At 55.3% G+C, this 22,857-nt stretch overlaps 1 protein-coding gene across 7 annotated transcripts in view; it reads left to right on the forward strand.

The window, feature by feature from the left end:
- The first annotated feature begins 296 nt into the window (after positions 1-296).
- NTNG2 (netrin G2) overlaps positions 297-22,857 on the forward strand; it is an 82,082-nt gene continuing 59,521 nt past the window's right edge. Inside the window, exons 1-4 of one of the 7 annotated variants that reach the window (XM_055351397.2) lie at positions 308-423; positions 3,707-3,796; positions 4,159-4,293; positions 4,529-5,224. In XM_055351397.2, the coding sequence (XP_055207372.1) occupies positions 5,012-5,224 (213 nt within the window). In that variant the 5' untranslated portion in view covers positions 308-423; positions 3,707-3,796; positions 4,159-4,293; positions 4,529-5,011. Of the gene's footprint in view, positions 424-489; positions 638-888; positions 1,154-3,706; positions 3,797-4,158; positions 4,294-4,528; positions 5,225-22,857 lie in introns of those variants that run through there. The other 6 variants (XM_055351398.2, XM_055351395.2, XM_055351399.2 and 3 more) reach the window with 6 other exon arrangements.

Genomic DNA, 22,857 nt, shown 5'->3' on the forward strand with positions numbered 1-22,857 from the left:
GGATGCCCCGGCTCCCCGACGAGACGCCGCGAAGCCCACCCGGGCCGGGGGCTGCCCGGCGCCCGAGAGCGGGTCCTCCCCGGGCCGCCCAGGGGAGCCAAAAAGTTTGCACTTGTTAGCGGCGACCTCCCGCTCAGCCCGGGCGGGCGATGCGGGCGGCGCGGGCGGCCCCCTCCCCCGGCCCGCGTCTCCGGGACGGCTGCGGGCGGCCCCCCCGGCGGCCGGAGGGCTCCCCGGCCCCGATCTGACGGCGGCGGCGGCGGCGGCCACAGCGGCGGGAGCGGCGCGGGGAAGGAGCAGCGGCTCGCAGCCCTCGGCCCGCGCCCCCACCCAGCGCCAGCCCGAGGGGGGAGGCGCAGCGCCGGAGGGTGGCGGTCCTCGGCCCTCCCGGGTCCCCGCGCCGGGAAGCCGCTCCGAGCCGGGGTAAGGCGGGCGGGGAGAGCCCGGGAGGCGGGCGGGGGGAGAGGCTGCAGCTTGGCCAGGCTGGTTTCATTTTTAAAGGGCTTCGGTGACCATGCAGGCTTGCCCGGGCCCGGGAGCCACTTACAGCGGCCCGGCAAAGGCTCGGATGCAAAAGTTGTTTGGTGGCGGCTGCTGCGAGCTGAGGACTGGAGTCGCCCCAGAGGGGTGTGTGAGGGTGCGTTCTTAGCAGCATCTTAAAGGGGTAGCTTGTCTTTCTGGCCAGTTCCCCCGGGTCCTTTCCGTCGTGTGTGTGAGAGGGAGTGTGTGTGTGTGTGTGTGTGTGTGTGAGAGAGAGAGAGTGTGTGTGTGTGTGTGTGTGTGTGTGTGTCGGGGAGGGATGTTGCAAGGATGCTCGGATGTGTCTCGGAAAAGGAAACTAACCCTGCTCCCGCGCCTCTCCCCCACCCCAATTCCACCGCCACCGCTTAGAGCCACCCCCATCCCGTGCCCTCCCATCTCTCTGCAAACTGGGAGCCTGTGAGTTGCACAGAGAAACTCCCGGCCAGTCCGGCCGCGGCTGGAAACTTCTCCCGGCGCCGGGAGGGGGTCGGGAGGTGAGGGGGCGCAGGCACTGGTTTGGGGCCGGCGTGGAGTCGAACCTGGAACTGAGCGGCGCGCAGGTGGGGGGAGCAGAGGCGGCGGGAAGGCGGGAAGAGAGGACCGCGGGCTCGCGGGGTCCGCCCGCTCCGGAGTAAGTTGGCCGTCTGGGCTGGGGGCGGCGGCGGCCGGGTCGCCACAGGCGGCAGCGCCGGGGCAGAGGATCCAGCCAGTTCCTGGGCGCCCTGCTCTGTGTCTTTTAATTAAGGGAGGCAGTGCCGAAAAAGGGGGCACCTCAGTCCCGGCCGGGCCTTTATTACGGGCTTAATTATTAATTGCTCCCGTGGCTTGCACGCAACTTTGGGAAGACGAAAAGCAGCTGCGGGGCTGCCGGGTCGTCGGTGTCCCAGGCACAGGGCTCGCAGCCGGCCCGAAGCACTGACTCGACCCTGGCCCCGGCCTCGACCCCGCCCGCCGCCCGCCGGGACCCACCCGGGGGCTGCTGCTCGCGCCCCGCCTCCCGCGCCCAACTTTCCAGGGCTCCCGCGGGCGGGGACCCAGGGGCCGGATAAAGGGCCCGCTCCGGAGCAGGGGGACGCCGGGGCCGCCGGAATTAGGACGCCCGCCGAGGCTACAGGGAGCGCGGGGCGCCCGCTGGACCCCTCCCGGGGCAGAGGACGGGAAGGTGACCCCGCCGGCCAAGCTCCCTTTCCCTCCCGGCAACCCCCACTCTCCCCTGAAGGCAGATTTCACCCCCCTCTGCCGCCCCTGCCGAGGAGGGAGAGGGAACCCCGGGGTGGGCTGAGTCCCCCCTAGCCCCAGGAGCCCCCAGCGCCCTCCCTCCCGTGCCCCCAGGGGCCCCGCGCCCGCCGCGGCAAGTTTCCCACACGGCGAGGGCGCAGCAGGCAACTCCAAGAGGAACCTGCTGGCGAGCCCAGCCAGCTCGGGAGGCGCTAATTCAATAAGACAGAGAAATCTGAGTTCAGAAATCCTGATAAAATCTAATTTTCGAGTTTTAATACCCTGGCTATCAGCCCCCCTCGGTTCCTGAGGACTCTTAAAAGAAAATAAAGCACATTGATTCTATTTGTTTCTGGGAGCTGCAGTTTCTTAATAATATCAGGTGAAGATAAATTTTCCACGGAGAAAACGATCCTCCGGGATGCAGCTTCTTACTCTGAAAATTTCCCTGCCGACTCCTCACTCTCTGCGCTCCTCCTCGTTATCCGGGGACTCCTGCCTCTCTTCCCCCTTCTCTTTTTTCTTTTTGGCAGAACCCGCCTGCAATATTCGTGTGCTGAGCTCGTAATTCCCCCTGCGATGCCAGCAACGCCCAATTGATTGACTAGTTGTAAACACATTTTTCCCCTGGCAGATTTTGTTGTTGTTAGGGTTTTTAAAATTTATTTATTTTCCAGGGAATGCGTGGCATTTAAACCAGCAGGACTGCAATTAATAGATTTGCGAGTTGCGCCGCGCGCGCCGCTCGCCCCAGCCTCCCGGCCTCCGGGCCTCGCTGCCTCCCCACGCCCGGCGGCGTCCAGCGCCCTGCAAGCCCCGAGCAGCCGCGGGTCCTGCAGCTGAAGGAAGGTTGCAGCTGCGCCCTCCTTGCAAGCCGCAGCCCGGCGTCCTGGTTGTCCCAGCAGCCAGGAGCTCCCTACCTGTTAGTGAACAGTTAGGAGTCGACTGCTGGAAGAATTAATTAGGAACGTGCTGTGCTCTGGGCAGCGCGAGCTCGGGTAGAGGCATCCAAACCTTTGCCGGCCGCGCTATTTTATTTTTACTACATTTTCTCAGGTTGCAAAAATAGACACCGGGCACGTTCTTTCTTAGAGTTTTCTAGCAAGGAGCGCCTTCAAGGCCAGGCAGGCTCTGTAACAGGTTCCCTTTTAAACAGCCAGAGGTGAGACGGGGAAAATGGTCCTGGCTGGGTTCTCATTCATCTCCATCAGCAGTCCTTCACCCAGAGAGAGGGGCAGGGGTCGCCCTAACTCAGATGAATGAGTCCCATGCCTGGAGCCCTGGGGCCCTGGCTGGGGGCTGCTCCGAGCCTGAGGTGCTCAGGGCGCTCAGGGCAGCAAGTGTCCGCCACTTCGGTTTGTCATTTTTGGCAGGAGCGTTTTTCTGTCTGGGTGGAGAATGGAGTTTCACGGAAACACAGTTAACTCTTCAGGGGCCTTGCAAGTACAGGAGGTGAAGAGGATGTCAGGGGAGAGCCAGGTCCAGACTGGACATTTGGGGTGGTTTGGGAAATCAAATGCAAACATCGGAGACATATTAACCAGAATAATTAATCATGCAGGCACTTCTGCTGTAACTTACTGCAGTAACCTTTGCCCTATTGGCCAATATTTTTGGCCAGAATCCCATGCTGGCTGGACTTGGATTCTCCGGGTGACGTATCCAGTGTCTGGAACACACCACAGTACTGCAGTCGTGTTATTTCCCAATGTAACATTCATGTAACTGGTATCTATTTTGATATAATATATTAATTATATCTATTTTGATTTTAAATAATTAACAGAAGCTTAAAATAGCACAGCAATAATCGTAACCCATTTATAGACATACCCTCTAAGAATGATTTGCAAAATGCTGGCCTTGATCAGAAAAATCTGAACTCACAAAGCATTGTTACCTCTTTGGCAGTCTTCAATATCCCTAGTTTCTTACAGTTAAAAAAAAATTAAATTTGCCATTTCAGATTGTTCCTATGATTGGGGAGCTGTTTCTCAGTGCCTGGCTCTTCATGGTTGGCCAGCACGTGGAGCACTCTGTTCATCTATACATATAGGTATGGGTCCATCTGCACCTATAGTTACATGCTCATCTTTGCCTTTAACAACTTTGACATTCTGACTTGACAGTCATGGTATTTTAAAGCAACCATTAAATCTTGGCTCCTGGGGATGCTTTCGAAAGTCTCTGACCCCCAAGCAGGGGCACTTCTGCTGAACTAACATTCCCATAAATGAGAGAAAAATGCACCACCTTTTAAATAACATGCCCGATCTCCAAATGTGCAACTCTGATATTAATAAAAATAACCCAGTTTTCTCGGGAGACTTTGCTAATGCAGCCTCATTTTTTGCACATTTTGCCGGAGAGCTTTTGTTCTTATACGTCTCTATTCTCCCCCTCTTTAATTTGTTGCAGGTGTTGTTGCTAATGAGCTCTCTCTCTCTCCTCCCCTCTTACAATGAAAGACAAGTCAGACCCCAGGTACCTGGATGGATTGAGAGCTGAGATCTCAGAAACTTCATAATAAGTTGCCGATGGCTACCAGCCAAGGTCAGCTGGGCCCCATTAGTGCCGGCCCCCACCAAAGCAGAACCAAATAGCCTTCTCCCCAGTGAACACCTCAGCAGCTTTTTATTCTAGTCCAGTCACACAGCTGTTGCCACCTTAAGCTCATATGAAAGAAATCTCTTTTATTGGTCTGAGAACCCAAGTCCAGTCCCAAAGAGGGAACATGTTTCCAGCTAACATGCCCACCTCCTGATTTTATTTTATCTTTACAATGCAGGCTGGAGGGTTGTTTTGCCGTTGTGTTGAGCACGTCACCCATTAAGAGCCCTTTAAAGACCTGGATTGATTGGAAGGACAAAAATTAAAAGCAATCTGATCCAGCCTCATGCAGGATCCCTGCGGAATTTCTCCTTATCCCATTTCCATCCACTGTCACAATTTGAGAATCTGCCTGATTTGATCAGATTCACCTCCAGGGGAGGTGTGATGCCAAGGTTAGGAGGACGTGAAGTTATGGGCAACTTTCTGATCTGTCCATCAGCAGTCTGAGAAACGCTGGCTCTGAATTTTCCGTGTCGGCCTTTTGGAAACAACAAGTTCCTCGCTGTTTGCAAAGCTTCAGTGCTCGGGTCCCTGGGACACCCCGGCCACCCTCGCCTGGTAGATGTGGCATTTCCATGCTGAGGCCGCGAGTCCCGCCTGACCCCGTCGCTGCCTCTCCAGGGCTTCTCTGGGCCGCGCCTCTGCAGACTGCGCAGCCATGCTGCACCTGCTGGCGCTCTTCCTGCACTGCCTCCCTCTGGCCTCTGGGGACTATGACATCTGCAAATCCTGGGTGACCACAGATGAGGGCCCCACCTGGGAGTTCTACGCCTGCCAGCCCAAGGTGATGCGCCTGAAGGACTACGTCAAGGTGAAGGTGGAGCCCTCAGGCATCACATGTGGAGACCCCCCTGAGAGGTTCTGCTCCCATGTAAGTCCACTTACTGCCTTTTGTTTGCCCAGGCCAAGTGGGAGGAGGTCTGGAGTAGATCCTTGGGGTGGATGAGCAGAGCTGGAGGACTGAGACGCAAGGCTGACTTTCCTGCCTCTTGACCAGGTCTGGACCAGACCTGGACCAGGTCTTTGTCCCACCTTGGAAATGTGTCAAAACAGAGGACACCCTGAGGACACTGGGGTCATGTGACATTGTTCTCTGGGGTAGGGGCATTCTCGGCCAGCTGGCCACTAGTTCAGTTCCCTCGGGAAGCCTATAGTATTCAGCTCCGCAGCCTTGAGGCTAAGCCCCACCTCCTGTGTAGGAAGTCAGCATTCTGGGCGAGTGAGCAAGATGCTACCTGCAACATGATACTGTAAGCTCCCTCTGTTCATCCTTTCTGCGGTGCAACCTCTTAGCCCACTCAGTCCAGTCCAGCAGATGGTACCGTGAAGCTAGAGCATGCCAAGCACTGAGCTGGCCCTTTGCATGGGGAGGTTTGACGGAGGCGCAGAGGGGATTCACGCAGGATGAAGTTGGGGGTTAGGCTGGGACAGACAGTGCAGCTTGGGTCCCCTTCCAGTTCCATTCCTACATGCAGTGATGGCAGCGCCTGGGTAAGTCGGGGGAAGGCAGACATTCAGGCATTGTCCCTTGCCTCCCTAGCTAGAGAAGGAGGGGTCCTAGGGGCACGGAGTACTTCAGTACTCAAGTAATGTTAACAGCAACAACAACAGCAGAGATGGTTGCGTGCGAGCTGCCTGAGTGTGTGGGCCGAGCCTGATGCCATTGTGAGGAGTCCTCCCCTCAGCTAGCCAGGTGGATTCTGTGTTGTATAAAGCAGGAGCGTCAGGGGAGGGCTCTGGCCCAGTGACATCTGTGGGCTTCTGTTCTGTCATCTGCAAAATGGGCACACTAAGAGCACACACCCCTAGGGTCATTGTGAGGAGTTTGTGGCTTAATTAATGTAGGTAAAGTGTTCGGAATAGGACCTGGCACAGAGTAAGTGCACGCAGATGTTAGCCGTTGTCATTCTGGTCATACAGGTGGGGTAACTGAGGCAGCCCAGGGGTGACGGGTAAAGGCATCTGGCCAAGGTCACACTCCAGGAGGTGGTGAAGCTGTGATTCCAGCTTAGAGTGGCTCCAATGTCTCTGAGCTAAGCTGCTTCCCACTGGGCAGTGCTCCGGAGGCCGTCCCTGGCAGGGCAGGGCAGAGCTGGGTAGGGCAGCCAGGCTGCAGAAGCTCACAGGAGGGGCTTGATGCCATCCCCAGGCCGCTGGTACCTCTGCGTGTCCTTGGAGGAGCCTCCAGGTCACTGGGTTTGTGGTGGGGCTGACCCAGTGCCCCCACCTCAGAGTCCTGAGGACTTGATCTCATGGGCCGGCTCTGCTCACATCACAGGGCAGTCAGCCTGAGAAGGTAGCTTCTTACTCAGGCTTGTCAGTGGTGATGAGGCTGTCACTGTGGGTGGTGGCTGGGCCAGGGCCAGCTGGGGAGAGAGAGAGGGAGGGAGGGAGGGAAGGAGAAGGCGGCACGAAGCCAGGAGCTGGGGCTGGATAGTCTGTGGCCATAACTGCCCCGGGGACCGCAGGGCCGAGCAAGGGGGCTGGGCTCTGGAAGCCAGGAGGAAGGCCAGGATAGGGGCTGGTGCTCAGTCCACATCTCAAAGCCGGTGGGAGGGTTCTCCACACGCTCTCGGGCACGGTCAACCTCTGTCTCTCGTATTAGAGTCTCAACTGTATTTTTTCTCTTAAATACTAATCACTGCCTTAACGTGCTTGGGGGAGCAGCTAAATCATAATTCTAGGACCAGCTTTGGGTCGAGGGCTTGAGGTGGGGAGATGACCCTCAGAGGCAAGTCCGAGGCCCTCTCCTTGCCAAAGCTGTCTAGGATGTCATTGGCCCTGGACCTCTGCCCTGCCCCCACCCTCAGACAGAGAACCCAGTGCAGTGGGTGGCTGTTCTGGGGAGGTGGTCACCCCTCCCAGTCCCAATGCCGGCAGAGCCTCATCCCAGGCAGCCAGCCTCAAGCCCTGGGGTCTAGAAGAGTGCTCTCTCCCATCCCCATCCCCTGCTCCTCTCCTGAGCAGACAGGTGGGGAAGGCAGGGGAGAAAGAACAGTCCCTCCACAATCTCCCACATGGGCAAGTCCTCGGCGTCTCGCCACCTGTGTGATGGACTTAAATATTTCATCATGGGCTGCCATCCATCCAGCTCTGCTTTGATTACAGATGTGTGTCCGATGAGGATGGGGAGGCCGCCGTGGCAGGTGGACGGCAGCCTTTTGCAGGGCTGGCTTTTGGAGGGCTGGCTTTGGAGGGCTGGCTTTTGGAGGGGTGGTTTTTGGAGGGGGTGGTTACTTCTAGATAGATCTGGGTTCAAACCCTGATGCCACAGTTTATTGTGGCTTCCCCTGGGAGGGTCCGGGCAGTAGGATGCTCTGAGGTAGGTCCTATTCTAATCTCATTTTTGGGATTAGAAAGTGTTGCCTAAATCCTGCCAACATCACTCCGTTGAGAAGGCAGGCTGGGAACTGCCTGTAGCCAAGGCCCATGCCCACCCACCAGGCGGCACAGCCTCCCCTCTCTCCACTTCTGACCTCTCTGAGTTTCACTGTCTTCCTCTGCCCAGTAGAAACCATAATGTAGGAGTGTCACGGTCCTGGCGGGACGGCACAGCCCGGCCGTGCTGCCGTGGTAAGTGTGGACACATAGTAGGTACTCAGTGTGCAATACTAGTCACCAGCTTATCACTGTTGTGATTATGGCCTCGGTGATTTTCCTGGCTTCGCTTCTTCCCCGGGGTCCTTTGCCTCTCCCCAGCCTTGGGGACGCCACGCCTTGTATTGCTAGTCTCTGGCAGCATGTGGAAGATGCAGGCTGGGGGAGCTTCCTCGCCTGCAGCCCCAGCAGCTGTTGTTAACCAGCCACCAGGGGGCGCCCTAATGGCGGCCAGATGCCCACTGCCCCCTTAGCCTTGCCATCGCCCATGGGTCCTTGCTCCCCATCGCCCCTTCAGCGGCAGGTGCTAGGTGTGTCCCAACATCCAGCCCACGGGAGCGCAAGCCCGGCTGCACTCCGAGGGTACAGGAGGGACCCAGGGGCGGACGGCCTTTTCAGATGCGGGGTGCAGACCCTCTCTCTTTCCCAGGCTTCCTGTCCTTCAGCAAGGCCACCTGAGAACTGAATTGTAAATTCCAGCCTTGCAAGGAAGGGGAGGAGGCTGAAAGACAAGATAAATGAATAAATAAAAACCTATTGGCTCTAAATGCACAATGAGAATTAATAGGGATGAGCTCTCAACAGAGGATTCTTGGGCAAGGACAAAATTGCAATGAGGGCTGTGGGAGAAGAGAGGCGGCCCGCACCCACATTCCCAGGGCCTGCCCCTGAGGTCAGCCCAGCAAGGCTGCAGGCCGGGGAGGAGGCAGGAAGGGCGGCGGGCAAAGGCATCTCAGCCCCTCACAGGGCAACTGCTGCTTGCAGGACCCTTGGAGATGGGGAGGGCGTGACTGGCATTGGGAGGTGCCCCTTAGCGCTCTGCAAGATAGGTCTCCTGCCGGCCACCTGTGGTCCCCGTGAGAGGAAGGGGGAAACCCTTCCTTTGTGCCTTGGAGACAAAAGCTAGCCACCCGAGACTCAGGGGTGAGCTGACGAGCAGGAGAGAGAGAGAGAGAGAGAACTACTGCCCAGGCAGCGGGGTGCCAAGGGAATCCTGCCACTCCCCCTCAGAGCAATCGCCTCAGTGCAGCAGCGCTGACCTCACCTTGATAGAGGTGCAGAATCCCAGACCCTGCCCCACAACTGCCGAGCCAGACTCTGCCTTTTAACAGGAAGTCTCTGGAGCGCTGGGGTGGGGTTGGTCCAGGATGGTGGATGAAGCCTGCCGTTGACGAAGGGGCCAGAGGTCTGTGGGTCCCATGGGGTCTGTGCAGGTTAAGGGGAGAGGCATTGCTGAGGGGAGACAGGAGCCAACAGGAGAGCAGTAGGGGGTCCTGGGAATGGAAGGACGGAGCTGGGAGCCGAGATTCCCAGATGCGGGCCTTGCTTGCCAAGGCGGGGGGTCTGTGCTTCTGAGCAGGAGCCAGTGGAAGGTTCCAGAGAGAGGCAGCACTACCTCCTGACAAGAGCTACAGGCCTGGAATCTGAAGCCCTGAGCTCACATCCCAGTGTTGTCACTTGGGGGCTGGGTGGTCTGAGGTGAGTCATTCAAATTCTCCAAGCCTCAGTTTCCCTATCTGTAAAAGGGGTATGATCTTCACTGCCTTGCCCACCTCACTGACTTCCTGGGAGAGGAAATGCCTCTCACAACATAACGGAAGGTGCTTGGCAGAGACTGTAAGTTCTTTTCTAGTGTGAGGCTTGAATATTATTGTTTATCCAATCTTGATAAGCCTGACATTTCTACATTGACATGGGTGAACATTCAAATTTCAGCCATGTTGGAGTCTCCAGCATACAGAGGCACCTTGGCTTTGGTGGACAGGAAAGCCAAGGGCAGGCTGTGAACGTGCATCTTTGAACACACATCTTACTCAGTTAGAACCTGCTTTAGCTTCTCTGTGCCTCAGTTTACCCAGCTGCAGAGCAAATGGTCCCATTCTTCCCCCAGGGGGTCTGCTGGGCTGTTGAATGCAGACGGCAGGCAGGTCCTGGAGTCCTTGAGCCACTCCCCACTGTGACATTGAACACCACATGCAGAATCAAGGTCACAGACACTCTGCCTCCTGCCAGACCTTGAGGATCATGAAATGTTTCCATCCAACAGTGCAGAGCTGACCAGCCCGATGGCTCTGGTCTCCTTCCCCCTCTGCGTTTCTGGCCCCAGCCTCCCTCCTCTCGCCATCAAACCCCTCCAGTCGGCAGATGTTTCCAGGTATGACCTCATGCCAGGCACGTTGTGATGGGAAAGTGAGATGACTAGAGATAAATTAAGTGAAAAACAAGAGAAAAACACAACAGACATTGAAGACAATATGCAGCTAACCACAAATGGTGACACCGGGGCCTGATATGATAGGAGCTGGGGAAGGAGGAGGGCGTGCCCCTCCCCATGAACTCTCCGGGCGCTCCAGCCTTGGCCCGTGCTGTCTCCTCCACCCGAATGCCTGCCCCCTCCTTCCTTTGTTTTCAAGGCTTCTGCTTCTACCTGGATAACCCTGGCTCCTTTTTCAAGGTTCAGGTTGGACCCTACCTCCTCCTCCAGGAGGCCTTCTCTGACTCCTTTGCCCAGTGGGGTGAGGAGGCCCTCATTTGGTCATCATCCTGCTTACTGACTGGCCTATCAGTGAAGAGTTCTGGCCCTAGGAATGGAGAGTTTGGAATCCCGTGCTGTGTGATCTCTGATGTGAGACCTAACCTCTCTGAACCTTAGTTTCTCAATGGGAGCTATTAATAGAACGTGCATAGGAGACTGTCATGAGCACGGTGCTTGGCACATAGTAGGTGCTCACTGCGTGCTGGCTGTTGGGACCAATTCTGTAACTTTAGATGTCTGCTTTCCCCCTGGACTGTGAGCTCCTCAAAGGCAGGGCTGTCTCGCTATCTTTGCATCCCCAGCACCTCCCTCTGGGCTTGATCAGTGCCCAGTAAGCATTTCCTGAATGAATGGATGCATGGGAGGAAGCATGGTGTGATCCAGGAACGCTTCTCGGAGGAGGCAGGATCAGGGCTGTATTTTTTTTTTTTTTTTTTTTGGAGTCAAAGTCTCGCTCTGTCGCCCAGGCTGGAGTGCAGTGGCGCAATCTCGGCTCACTGTAAGCTCTGCCTCTTGGGTTCACGCCATTCTCCTGCCTCAGCCTCCCCAGTAGCTGGGACTACAGGCACCTGCCACCACGCCAGGCTAATTTTTTGTATTTTTAGTAGAGACAGGGTTTCACCGTGTTAGCCAGGATGGTCTCGATCTCCTGACCTCGTGATCTGCCCGCCTCAGCCTCCCAAAGTGCTGGGATTACAGGAGTGAGCCACCGCGCTCGGCCAGGGCTGAGTCTTGAAGGAAAAACTGGGGTTTGGGTCAGGACAGAGGAGACCCTGGAAGCCCCTGCTTCTCTCTCCACTGCAGTCCCTGTTCTGTGTGATTTGCGACTGGATGAAGCCGGGAGGTTTGCACAACTCTGTCCTTAAGTCAGTTGCAAGTGACTTTGGCACCTGAGCTGCACCAGCCGTTAAAGCCACTCAGTCTCTTGAAATGCCCGAGGCAGGGCCCAGCCTAGGACAAGAATAGTTCCGTGAAATGACATCTTGTTGCACAGTGAAGTCTCCCTCCTGGGCAGTAGACAATGAGAAGACCGAGGCCCGGGGCCCAGGGAGTGAGACCCTTGCTTCTGACTTCCCTTGAGGGAATGAGGTTGGGTCCAGACACCCCGTGGAAGGCAGGCAGCTGTGTGAAAGGGCCCAGACGGGACATCTTTCCAAAGAATGTCAGAGACTCAGAGACCCCAGACCTTTCCGGTTTGTGCATCCCCACCTTCCCAGGCTGTCTTCCTCTGTGCTTCCTAACTCTGATGTTTCATCCATTTCCCTTTTTCTCATTTACTGTGGGTATGATGACAAGCTGCCTCCAATCCCACCTGCGATGGGGCAGGCAGTGGATGGATGGACAGACGAACGGACAGACAGGCAGGCCGCACCATGCTGCGGATGAGACGGATGGATGGATGGACGGACAGGCAGGCAGGTCGAACCATGCTGCGGATGAGACAGATAGATGGATGGACGGACAGGCAGGCAGGTCGAACCATGCTGCGGATGAGACGGATAGATGGATGGACGGACAGGCAGGCAGGCCGCACCATGCTGCGGATAAGATGGACGGATGGACAGACAGATGGACAGACAGGCAGGAGCACCATGCTGCGGATGAGATGGATGGACGGACGAACGGACAGGCAGGCAAGTCGAACCATGCTACGGATGAGACGGACAGACGGACGGACAGGCAGGCAGGCCACACCATGCTGCGGATGAGATGGACAGACGGACAGACGGACAGATAGGCAGGCCGCACCATGCTGCAGATGAGACGGACGGACGGACAGGCAGGTCGAACCATGCTGCAGATGAGACGGACAGATGGACGGACGGACAGACAGGCAGGCCGCACCATGCTGCGGATGAGAACTTGGGCTTCTGGAGGGAGGAGATGGGGCCCGGGGGCATCCCGCACTTCTGCGATGTGGGACTTTGGATAAGTCCCTTGTGACCCTGAGCCTTGGTTTTGTCATCTGAAACTGGGCATGGCGCTGGACACAACCTCGAAGGACATGTGTACAAATAAGACGAGACCAGGCGTGTGATGCCCTCAGCTGGGTGCCAGCACAAAAGGAATGCTCAAAAAAAGGGCCGGGTGCACGGTGGCTCAAGCCTGTAATCCCAGCACTGTGAGAGGCTGAGGTGGGTGGATCACCTGAGGTCAGGAGTTCAAGAACAGCCTGGCCAACATGGTGAGACCCTGTCTCTACTAAAAATACAAAAATCAGCCGGATGTGGTGGCGCACGCCTGTAATCCCAGCTACTTGGGAGTCTGAGGCAAGAGAATCACTTGAACCTGGGAGGTGGGGTTTGTAGTGAACCGAGATCGTCCCACTGCACTCCAGCCTGGGCAACAGAGCAAGACTCTGTCTCAAAAAAAAAAAAAAGTGTATTTTTATTTTTATCCTTTTTAATTCTAGAATTTAGCTTGAGGGACAGAAGAGGACCCCATAGGCCAAACCCACAGCCAGAGGCACAGGCCGTGGGCTCAGAAGTGGGTCTTGCGGGATGGGAAGGGTCAGGAGAGTGAGGATGTGGGCAGAAGGAATGGTTCGTGCAGAGACGCAGGGAAGGGGGCCGGGTGATTCAAGGGGAAAGTGTGTGGGTGACAGAGAGGAGACAGTCCACTCCCCCTGCCCACCTCATCCAAGCCCCTGTAGGTCTGTTACTGTGCATCTGACCGGTGAATATTCTGAGACTTCTCAGAGCCCACTGAGTGTAGGAGCTGGGGTTCAGCCTTCCTGTGTCTGGCTCCTGACCGCTCGCTAGGGTTAGGAAGGATTACGGCACGGGCTCTGAAGGAGCAAGAGGGGCAGGAGGGCAATTGAGGGGCAATTGAGAGGAACCCAGAACATGGAAGCCCTGTGCCGTGGGGCTGGTCCAGAGCTCACCAGGCTGGACCACGTGGATGCTGAGCCGTGGCCCCTGACCGGGGCTGACCTGGCCAGAGTCCCTGTGGCCAGCACTGATGCAGGACTCCTTCCCAGAGGGGCCGGGCCATGAGGAACGGGAGAAACGGCAGATGATGCGGGAACCGGTCTGTTCGGCTTTGGTTTGCAGGATCCGATTTGTTTTTCATCAGCAGCAGATTTGCTTAAATATATGAAAATGTGTTTCTAATTCCCCGAGCACACACCAACTGCTGGCGGGGGGAGGGAGCAGTGCATAGGAGCAGAGTGAATGCCACCGGGAGTCAGAGTGCTAGGCCCTGGCTGCTGAGAGAGCGAGAATACGCCCCCAGCCTCAGTTTCCCCAACTGAGCAGCCGGGGAAGATTTGGCTAGATTAACCAGTTCATTCAATGTTCCCTGCTGATTGCCAGGTACATTCTGGGAGTTTAGGGAAATCCAGATTGGTCAGAGACAAAACCACACAAAACGGTGGACTCCAGTGCAGACAGAGGAGTCCCAGATGTATACCCCGGGCTCAGCATAGCAATAATCATTTTTAAAAAGATTTTAAAACATTTTTAAAACTCAGGTGAAGTTCACATAACATAAAATTAACCAGTTAAACAACGTTTTGGTGGGTGCAGTGGCTCACACCTATAACCCCAGCACTTTGGGAGGCCAAGGCAGGAGGATCACTTGAGGCCAAGAGTTTGAGACCAGCCTGGGCAATGTAGTGAGACCCCATCTCTCAAAAAAAAAAAAAGTCGTATTGTGTCTAACATAAAACTTGCCTTTTAAACTATCTTACAATATACAATTCAGTACATTCACGATGTTGTGCAACCAGCATCTCTACTTAGTCCCAACACGTTCCATCGCCCCAATAGAAAACCCTGCACCCGTTAGTTACTCCCCATCTCCTTCCCCTGCCCCTGAAAACCACACGTCTACTTTTTGTCTCCATGAATTTAGCTATGCTAGACATTTCATACAAATGGAATCAGACAATATGAGGCTCTTTGTGACGGCCTTCCTTCACTGGCAAAATGTTTCCAAGGTTTGTCCACAGTGTTGCATGACTCAGTGCTTCATTCCTGTTTATGGCTGCATAATATGCCATCATGTGGACACACCATATTTTGTGTATCCGTTTCCTAACTGATGGACATTTGAGCTGCTTCTGCTTTCTGGCTATTAGGAGTGATACTGCTGTGGACATTTGGGTCTCCGTTTTTGCATGTGTGTATGTCTTCATTTCTCTTGGGTGTCTACCTAAAAGTGGAGTTTCTGGGTCACAAGGTAATTTAACTTTTTGGGGAACCACCAAACTGTTTTCTACAGGTGCTGCACCTCTTACGTTCCCACCAGCAATGTACGAGAGTTCCAGTTTCTCTGAATCCTTGTCAACACTTGTTATTTTCTGGTTTTGTTTTGTCTTATTAGGATGAGCCTAGTGGGTATGGGGCAGTATCTCATTATGGTCTTGATTTGCATTTCCCCGATGGCTAATGATGTCAGTGTGCTTCTTAGTCATTTTTTTGTTTTTGTTTTTGTTTTGTGTTGTTTTGAGACAGAGTCTCATTCTGTCACCCAGGCTGGAGTGCAGTGTTACGATCTTGGCTCACTGCAACCTTCACCTCCTGGGTTCAAATCATTCCTGCCTCAGCTCCCAAGTAGCTGGGATTACAGGTACACACCACCACACCCACCTAATTTTTGTGTTTTCAGTAGAGACAGGGTTTCACCATGTTGCCCAGGCTGGTCTCGAACTCCTGGCCTCAAACGATCTGCCCGCCTGGGCCTCCCGAAGTGCTGGGACCACAGGCATGAGCCACCACGCCCAGCCTATTTTAAATTTAATGAACTCCAATGTATGTATTTTTTTCTTTTGTTGCTTGTGCTTTTGGTGTCATATCTAAGAAACCATTGCTAAATCCAAGGTCAGCAGTATTTACCCCCATATTTTCTTCTATGACTTTTATAGTTTTAGCTCTTATATCTAGGTCTTTGATCCATTTTGAGTTAATATTTGTATCTGGTGTAAGGGAAAAGGTCTATCTTTATTCTTTTGCATGTGGAGATCCAGTTTCCCCAACGCTATTTGTTGAAGAGCCTATTCTTCCCCCACTAAATGTTCTTGGCAACCTTGTCGAAAATCAGTTGAGCATAATCTATGCACTTACTTCTGGACTCTCAAATCTCTGGTTTTGTTTGTTTGTTTGTTTTGGAGTCAGAGTCTTGCTCTGTCACCCAGGCTGGAGTGCAGTGGTGCGATCTCAGCTCACTGCAACCTCCCCCTCCCGGGTTCAAGCGATTCTCCTGCCTCAGCCTCCCAAGCAGCTGGGATTACAGGCACTAGCCAGCACGCCCAGCTAATTTTTGTATTTTTAGTAGAGATGGGGTTTCACTATTTGGCCAGGCTGATCTCGAACTCCTGGACTCAAGTGATCTGCCCACCTCGGCCTCCCAAAGTGCTGGGATTACAGGCGTGAGCCACCGCGCCTGGCCTCAAATCTATTCCTCTGAAGCATCAAGCATTCTGTGTGCACTACTTCATGAAACCCTCCTGGATATTCTGCACAGTAGAAACGATTACTCTCCTGTTGTGCCCATTTTATAGATGAGGAAACTGAGACTCCAAAACTAAGTGAAGTCAAGGCTCAAACTCAGATCCCAGTCATTTAATGACTAGGCCACAGTGAGGCCTGAGGAGGGGAAAAATCCCAATGGTTACCCTCCCCTTCCCCTCCCCACCCTCATTTTCTTCTCCCTCTTTCAGGCTGGGATGTGGACTTGGATTCTCAGAGCAGGGTCCTTGGAAGGAGATGCTGTGACTTCTCTCTGGCCTCCAAATACCTCCTCAGCCTCCACTCCACCTCCGTCCCTCTCCCACGCAGCCAGGCACTGTTCTGTCCTCTTTGTCCCACAGTCAGTGCTTGCATGTAGCAGGTACTTAATAAATGCTGAAGATAATTATCCATCATTTCAAATAGAGACACACAACTTAGAAGGCATGCTGGGGATTGTCTAAGGCCAGAAAAACCCCAATGTCGATAAGCATGTTACAGTGAAATTGACTGCGCCCAGGAAAGGGAACCCCAGAAGCAGGTGGCTGGTGTCCCCCTACCCTGCCCCAGGCCCCTGAGTTCCCCAGTCCACCACTAGGAAGTCCTGGGCTCCTGTGAAGACAATATAAAACCACTGATTAGGCCAAGTGTGGTGGCTCACACCTGTAAATCCTAGCACTCTGGGAGGCTGAGGCGGGCGGATTGTCTGAGCTCAGGAGTTCGAAACCAGCCTGGGTGACATGGTGAAACCCCATCTCTATTAAAAATACAAAAAAAAAAGAAATTAGCTGGCTGTGGTGGTGCACACCTGTAGTCCCAGCTACTTGGGAGACTGAGGCAGAAGAATTTCTTGAACCTGGGAGGCGGAGGCAGAGGTTGCGGTGAGCCGAGACTGTGCCACTGCACTCCAGCCTGCACAACAGAGTGAGACTCGGTCTCCAAAAAAAAAAAAAAAAAAAAAAAACTGCTGATGAGGTACATCCCCTCTCATTTCCTATGAAGGAGAAACTGAGGCCCAGAGGGTTGGAGTGACTTCCTTGAGCCCCCCATGAGGAGCTTCAGACCCTGGAGGCTCCACCCCAGGCCAAGGGCTCTCCCAGAGGTAGACTGGAGCCATGAGGACAGGGGCCCTCCCCAACCAGGTCTCTGTCCATCTACACATGCCCTGGATCTGACTTCACGTGATGGCATCTGGTGGGGGACACGGGATGCCTGCCCGGATGCCACCTGCAGCCAGTGGGGGCCGGAGCTGCCTCTTCAGGGTCAGTGAGGGTGATACATCTACTTCCCAGCCTGCTTAGGTGAGCTCCCGCCTATGTGTCACTACTGGTGACTGGCATGGCTCAGAGCCAGATCTTGGGGGCCCTGAGGGGATCAAGAGAGTCCCCTAAACCCACCTGCCAGCTGTGGTCTTCTCTGTGGTGGCAGCATCACAGAAAGTGGACAGAAAGAGTGCTCTGTGCCAGGAGGGCAAGGCCGGGTAGGATGGTGGCTGGAATGCTGGCGATCGCAGCAATGCCGGCGATCATGGTGCTGGGTTTCAGTGGTGTGCTGGACGCCTGGCAGCCTCATGAGTGAGAGATTGGGGCACACGTGCTTCCGTAGTGCCATGCACTGGTGGCAATTCAGAGAAAGACGCTGTGCAAAGCACCCCGTGTGTGCAGCTTTTTGCCCTCTCGTAACAGGACGGAGCCAGGTCAGAGTGCAGATGAGGAGAGGAAGGTGCAGGGAGGTGGAGATGCTGACCCAAGTTTGCACAGCCAAAACTAGGATCAGTCTCCAGGTCCTCCGTCACTGTCCTGTCCTGCCTTCTGTCACACAGGAGTTTGAATGGTCATTCTGAAATTGAGAGCTAGCGGGGCTGGGATCTCACTGGGCAGCCACAGAGGGGTCCCCTGACCTCTTGGGGTCTCGTTGGCAGGAGGGAATTGTATTGGAATATCCAGGTGTGTGGATCCCTGTGAATCTAACCCTGGAGTGTTCCAGAACTGCCCACCCTGTGGAAAGGGACTCAGGCCTGTCTTGAAGGACCTGGCATCCTTCTGTCCCAGGGCAGTTTGTCTTGGGTCCCTTGGGGACCGTTTGGGCCTCTTCAGCCCCTCATTCCACCTCCCTCCTGCTGCCCAAGTCATTTGTCCACTTGACTCCAAGAGTCGGCTGGGGAAATAAAAGGAAATGAAACACGACCAGGCATTTTCCCTTGGCCGAAGCAGAAGTCTGCTGTCGGGCAAAAGGTGAAGAAGAGACCAATGAGAGATGAGCCCACGGCGCTCCTGCCCTCCGCCAAGGCAGGCCATCCTCTGCTGCCAGCCTACAACAAGGCAGTGTCCTTCTGGGAGGTGTCCCTCCCTCTGGGGGATCAAGAGATGGCCAAAAGCAGGTGGCAGCAAGTGGAGAAGGCTGTTAATCCAGAACGCACCTTGTCTCTGCCCCTGTCCCCACCCAGGCAACATCCAAAACCTTTGCCCACAGTTCTGGGGCTGGGACTGTCCTGGGGCTCAGCTCCTAGGGACGGGGCTCCCCCGGGCACTGGCTGCCAGGAACTGGGTGGCCCTGGGCAAGTCTCTTCCCATTTCGGGGTATAGACTTCCTGCCTGTAAAATGAGGGAGTCTGCAGGTCAACCTCAGAGTCCCACTGTACCCCCAGATTCTGCTTCAGGGAGACGGAAAGAGAGAAAGAACGATAGAGAGATGCAATAACCTCCCAGCATCCACGAAGACCCAGAGGAGAGAAATGCAGGGAACCTACCCAGAAAACCCTGGAGCGGGAGCTTCTCACTTTTAATGGTCATGGCCCCACTTGAGAATCCACGGTGCTCTTCCTAGAACCACGCATGTGCACACGTGTGTGCAAATACTGGGCTCTTGCACAGGCACACACACACACATATAAGGTTGCAAACACTTTCAGGGACTTCCCAGATTACTCTGAGTCCATCCGTGGTCACTTTCGGTCAATCATCTGGCCTGAGCAGGTTCTGCCCTCTGGGGGCTCTTTTACCCTCAGGGAAATCAGGGTTTGGTTTCCTGTAATTGTCTGGTCCAATTGTCTGAGGACTTTCTTTTATTTTTGAGACAGGGTCTCACTCTGTCACCCAGGCTGGAGTGCAGTGAAGCAGTCTTGGCTCACTGCAGCCTCGACCTCCTGGGCTCCAGTGATCCTCCCACCTCAGCCTCCTGAGCACCTGGGATCACAGGCATGCACCACCGTGCCTGGCTAATTTTTGTATTTTTGTAGAGATGGGGTTTTGCCATGTTGCCCAGGCTGGTCTTAAACTCCTGGGCTCACTTTCTTTTTTTTTTTTTTGAGACGGAGTCTTGCTCTGTCACCCAGGCTGGAGGGCAGTGGCATGATCTTGGCTCACTGCAACCTCCACCTCCCAAGTTCAAGCAATCCTCCTTCCTCAGCCTCCCAAGTAGCTGGGATTACAGGCACCTGCCACCATGCCTGGCTAATTTTTGTATTTTTAGTAGAGACAAAGTTTCACCATGTTGGCCAGGCTGATCTCCTGACCTTAAGTGATCCGCCCACCTCAGCCTCCCAAAGTGTCGGGATTACAGGCGTGAGCCACCGTGCCTGGCCATAGCCAGACTTTCTTGATTCTATATCCTTCTCCTCCTCAGAGCAGAAACATCGAGCATTTGTTGGGTGCCTCATGTATACCAAGCCCTTAACCTAAGCTATAGCTCTTGAACTCTCACAGAAGACTTAAGGTAGAGCTTGTATTTAGATCCGTTTTGAATATGAGGAATCTCAGGTTCAGAGAATTTAAGCCACTTGCCGAAGGCCACACAGCTTCTAAGTAGAGGAGGCTGGCACCTCCAGCCTGGGCCGCCCGGCCCGGCATCCAGGTTCCTAAACAGGCTGCTCAGCTGACACGAGTCGCTCTGGATCTCAGAAAGCGCCTGATAGACGGAGGCGGCTGTCATCTGTGTGTGTGTGCGTGCGTGCAGCCATGTGTGCTGGTGAGCATACTGTCCCTGTCAGCCTCTCCTCCCCCAGCACACCCCGGCAGTCCAGAGAAGGAAGGGCCCGGAGGAGTGACGGTGGTGTTCCCCACCCCCTGCCCTTTGAGACACGATGGAGTCTGCTAATCCAGTTACTTGATAATTCACTTATTTCATGTCTATTTGGCAGCGAGCGTGCTCCCACGCACCAGCTCTGGGGAAGGCGAGATGGCTTTGCCTGGAGGAACCTGATTGTTTTTCTGGGGAAGGAGTGGGGAAAAAAATTGCACCCAACAATGGACAATAATGGGCCTAAAAATAGAGGGTGGAGGGTGCAGGGGGTGGAGGAGTGTGCCGTCTGCCAAGGGAGGGCTCCAGGCCTGTCTGCTTGGCACGGGGCAGCCCTACCCTCCTGCCCAGTTCCCCTCCCCTGCGCTGGGTTGGCCGCCTCTCAGCCTAGAGGAGGGGCACCGGAAGGAGGAGGCCCAAGCGGGTGGGGGGCTGGGTGGCCTTCCTTGCTGTCTCTGCCCGCTCCAAAATGGAAAATTGTCCCACCCAGGGGGTCCTGGAGGCAGCTGCGCCTCATCAGCCCTGACTAGCCGTGATGCCCAGGACCTTCCCCCAAGGGGCTCGGGCATCAGCTGAGAACTGCAGCCTTGGGTACGGAGTACGGGTTGTCTCCCAGCAGGAAAGGGAGGTTTCAGGTTTTGTGGCTCTTTTCCATCTCCCAACACTTGGGGCAGTCTTCTCGAAGGCCTCAAGCCCAGCGGGCAGCTATGACCCCACCAGGAGCGGAGCGTATGACCCCACCAGGAGCGGAGCGGGCAGGGACCAGGCTGCCCTCTAAGCCACTTGGCTGGCTCTCAGCCGGGGTGCACACTGGACTTGCCTGGGAGCTTTTCATTCCCCCCCTGCCTCAGCTGCCCCCAAGACCAGCTTCAGCAGCCTCTATGGGCGGCCCAGCAGGAGGAGGCATTAAACCTCCCCAGGTGGTTCCAGTGCACAGCCAAGTTTGAGAAGCACCGATTGAAACCTCTCCCAGGCCTGCCCTGGAGCCCTTGCAGCCTGAAGCATCTTGTCGTCTTAAAACTGAAAGACCAGGAGGGAGAATTCCATGGCCTGCCTCGGCTCTCTCGGAGCCTCTCTCACATCTGAGCTGCAGGTGCTCTGTTCTCCTTCTGGCTTCCTGGGTGCCGAGGGGTGCCGGCTCTCCAGGCTTGGGAGAGGGCCACTTGAGCCCTCACACTTTGTTCCCAGGCTCTTCACCTGCCTTCCTGGAAGGAGGGGGCCGGCCAGCATTAGGGCTGTCACGGGCGCTGCTTAATGTCAAGCTGCCCATCTGGCTCCTGGCCTCCCTTTGGCCTTCTCTCCTGCGCTCCCCACCAAGCTCCTGGCTCAGCAGCGTGCATGCGTTAACCCATTGCCCCCCTGCAATGTTTTGTGTGTCCAGCCTGGCCCTTTGCTCAGTCGACCTAGAGCACCATCCTCCCAGACTAGTCTAGTGTCCCTCCACCTGTTCTGAGTCCAGATGAAATCCCACCTCCCCCAGGAAGCCTTCTGACTGCCCCAGCCCGTCACCTCCAGGGCTTGTCATCTGTGCCACTTATGGGGACCAGGACACAGGTGACTTCTCTGGTGGACACAGCAGAACGGTCGACATTCCCAAAAGGGAGCAAATTGCCCGAGTCACCAGAAGTGTGACCTTGAGCAAGCATCTGGCTCAGGGGCTCTTGGCTTCCCCACCTGTAGGTAAAATAACAGGCACAGTGTCATCGTGTGGGGGCCCTTCCCTGGACCACCTGGACCAGCCTCTCAAACCTGGCCGCACATCTGAGTCACCTGCTGAGGGTTTTGGTTAGTTGGTTGGTTAATTACTCGATTGGTTAGTTTGTTGGTTTGTTTGTTAGCTTTCAATTTGGAGTAGAATTTCTGACCTTAGGGCCCAGGAATGTTGCCACACCCCTCCCATCCCCAAGTATTGTCATGTTTTCATGGGTGGCCAAATCTAAGAGCTGCTTCTCTGGGGCTACTTGGTGCACGAAGGATGTTCACAAATAGTTGATGAATAAGTGAATGAATAAATCAATGAAACTTACCAGCCCAGCCTCACTACTCGCACCCACCCCCCACGGCCAGCCAGGGTTCATCCACAGAGGGGTGTACCTGTCCAGGTGTCCCCAGGTGTGGGCAGACCCAGTAACTTTACTCTTTCATCGGCCCCACCGCCTCTTAACTCCTCAGAGACCAGCAGGAAGAAACCCTCGGAGGTCGCAGCTTCTGGCTGTTCTCAGGGGCAGGCCCCGTCCATCGGGTGCTGTGTCTACTCCTAAGACCTGGTTCTGAGTATGGAACACCTGGAGAGGGAAGGGGCCGAGGAGGGGGAGTCACTTGGCTGTGTCAGGCTCCGCCCCTGCCTTCCTGAAGCGCACAGTGGGGAGGGGACACACCCGTCATTAACCGAAGAAGCCACTGGGGAAAACTGTGACCCAGCGCTCCCTTGGGACTGGGGGACAGTGGCCAGGGGTGTTTTCCCTGAGGAAAAGAAATTTGAGCAGACACCTGCAAAAGGCTGGAGGGAGAGCTGTAGACAGAAGATGGCTCAACCTGAAAGCTCAGCGGGGTGGAGGGGGCATCCAAAGGGCGGGAGAGACTGGTCAGTAGAAAACGAGGCCAGAAGCCGGACATGGTGGCTCACGCCTGTAATCCCAGCACTTTGGGAGGCCGAGGCGGGTGGATCACCTGAGGTCAGGAGTTCGAGACCAGCCTGACCAACACGGTGAAACCCAGTCTCTACTAAAAATACAAAATTAGCCAGGTGTGGAGGCACATCCGGTAATCCCAGCTATTTGGGAGGCTGAGGCAGGAGAATCACTTGAACCCAGGAGGCAGAGGTTGCAGTGAGCCAAGATCGTACCAGTGCACTCCAGCCTGGACAACAAGAGCGAAACTCTGTCTCAAAGAAAACAAGGCTGG

This window comes from Gorilla gorilla, chromosome 13, assembly GCF_029281585.2.
Source record: "Gorilla gorilla gorilla isolate KB3781 chromosome 13, NHGRI_mGorGor1-v2.1_pri, whole genome shotgun sequence".
Taxonomy (NCBI): domain Eukaryota; kingdom Metazoa; phylum Chordata; class Mammalia; order Primates; family Hominidae; genus Gorilla; species Gorilla gorilla.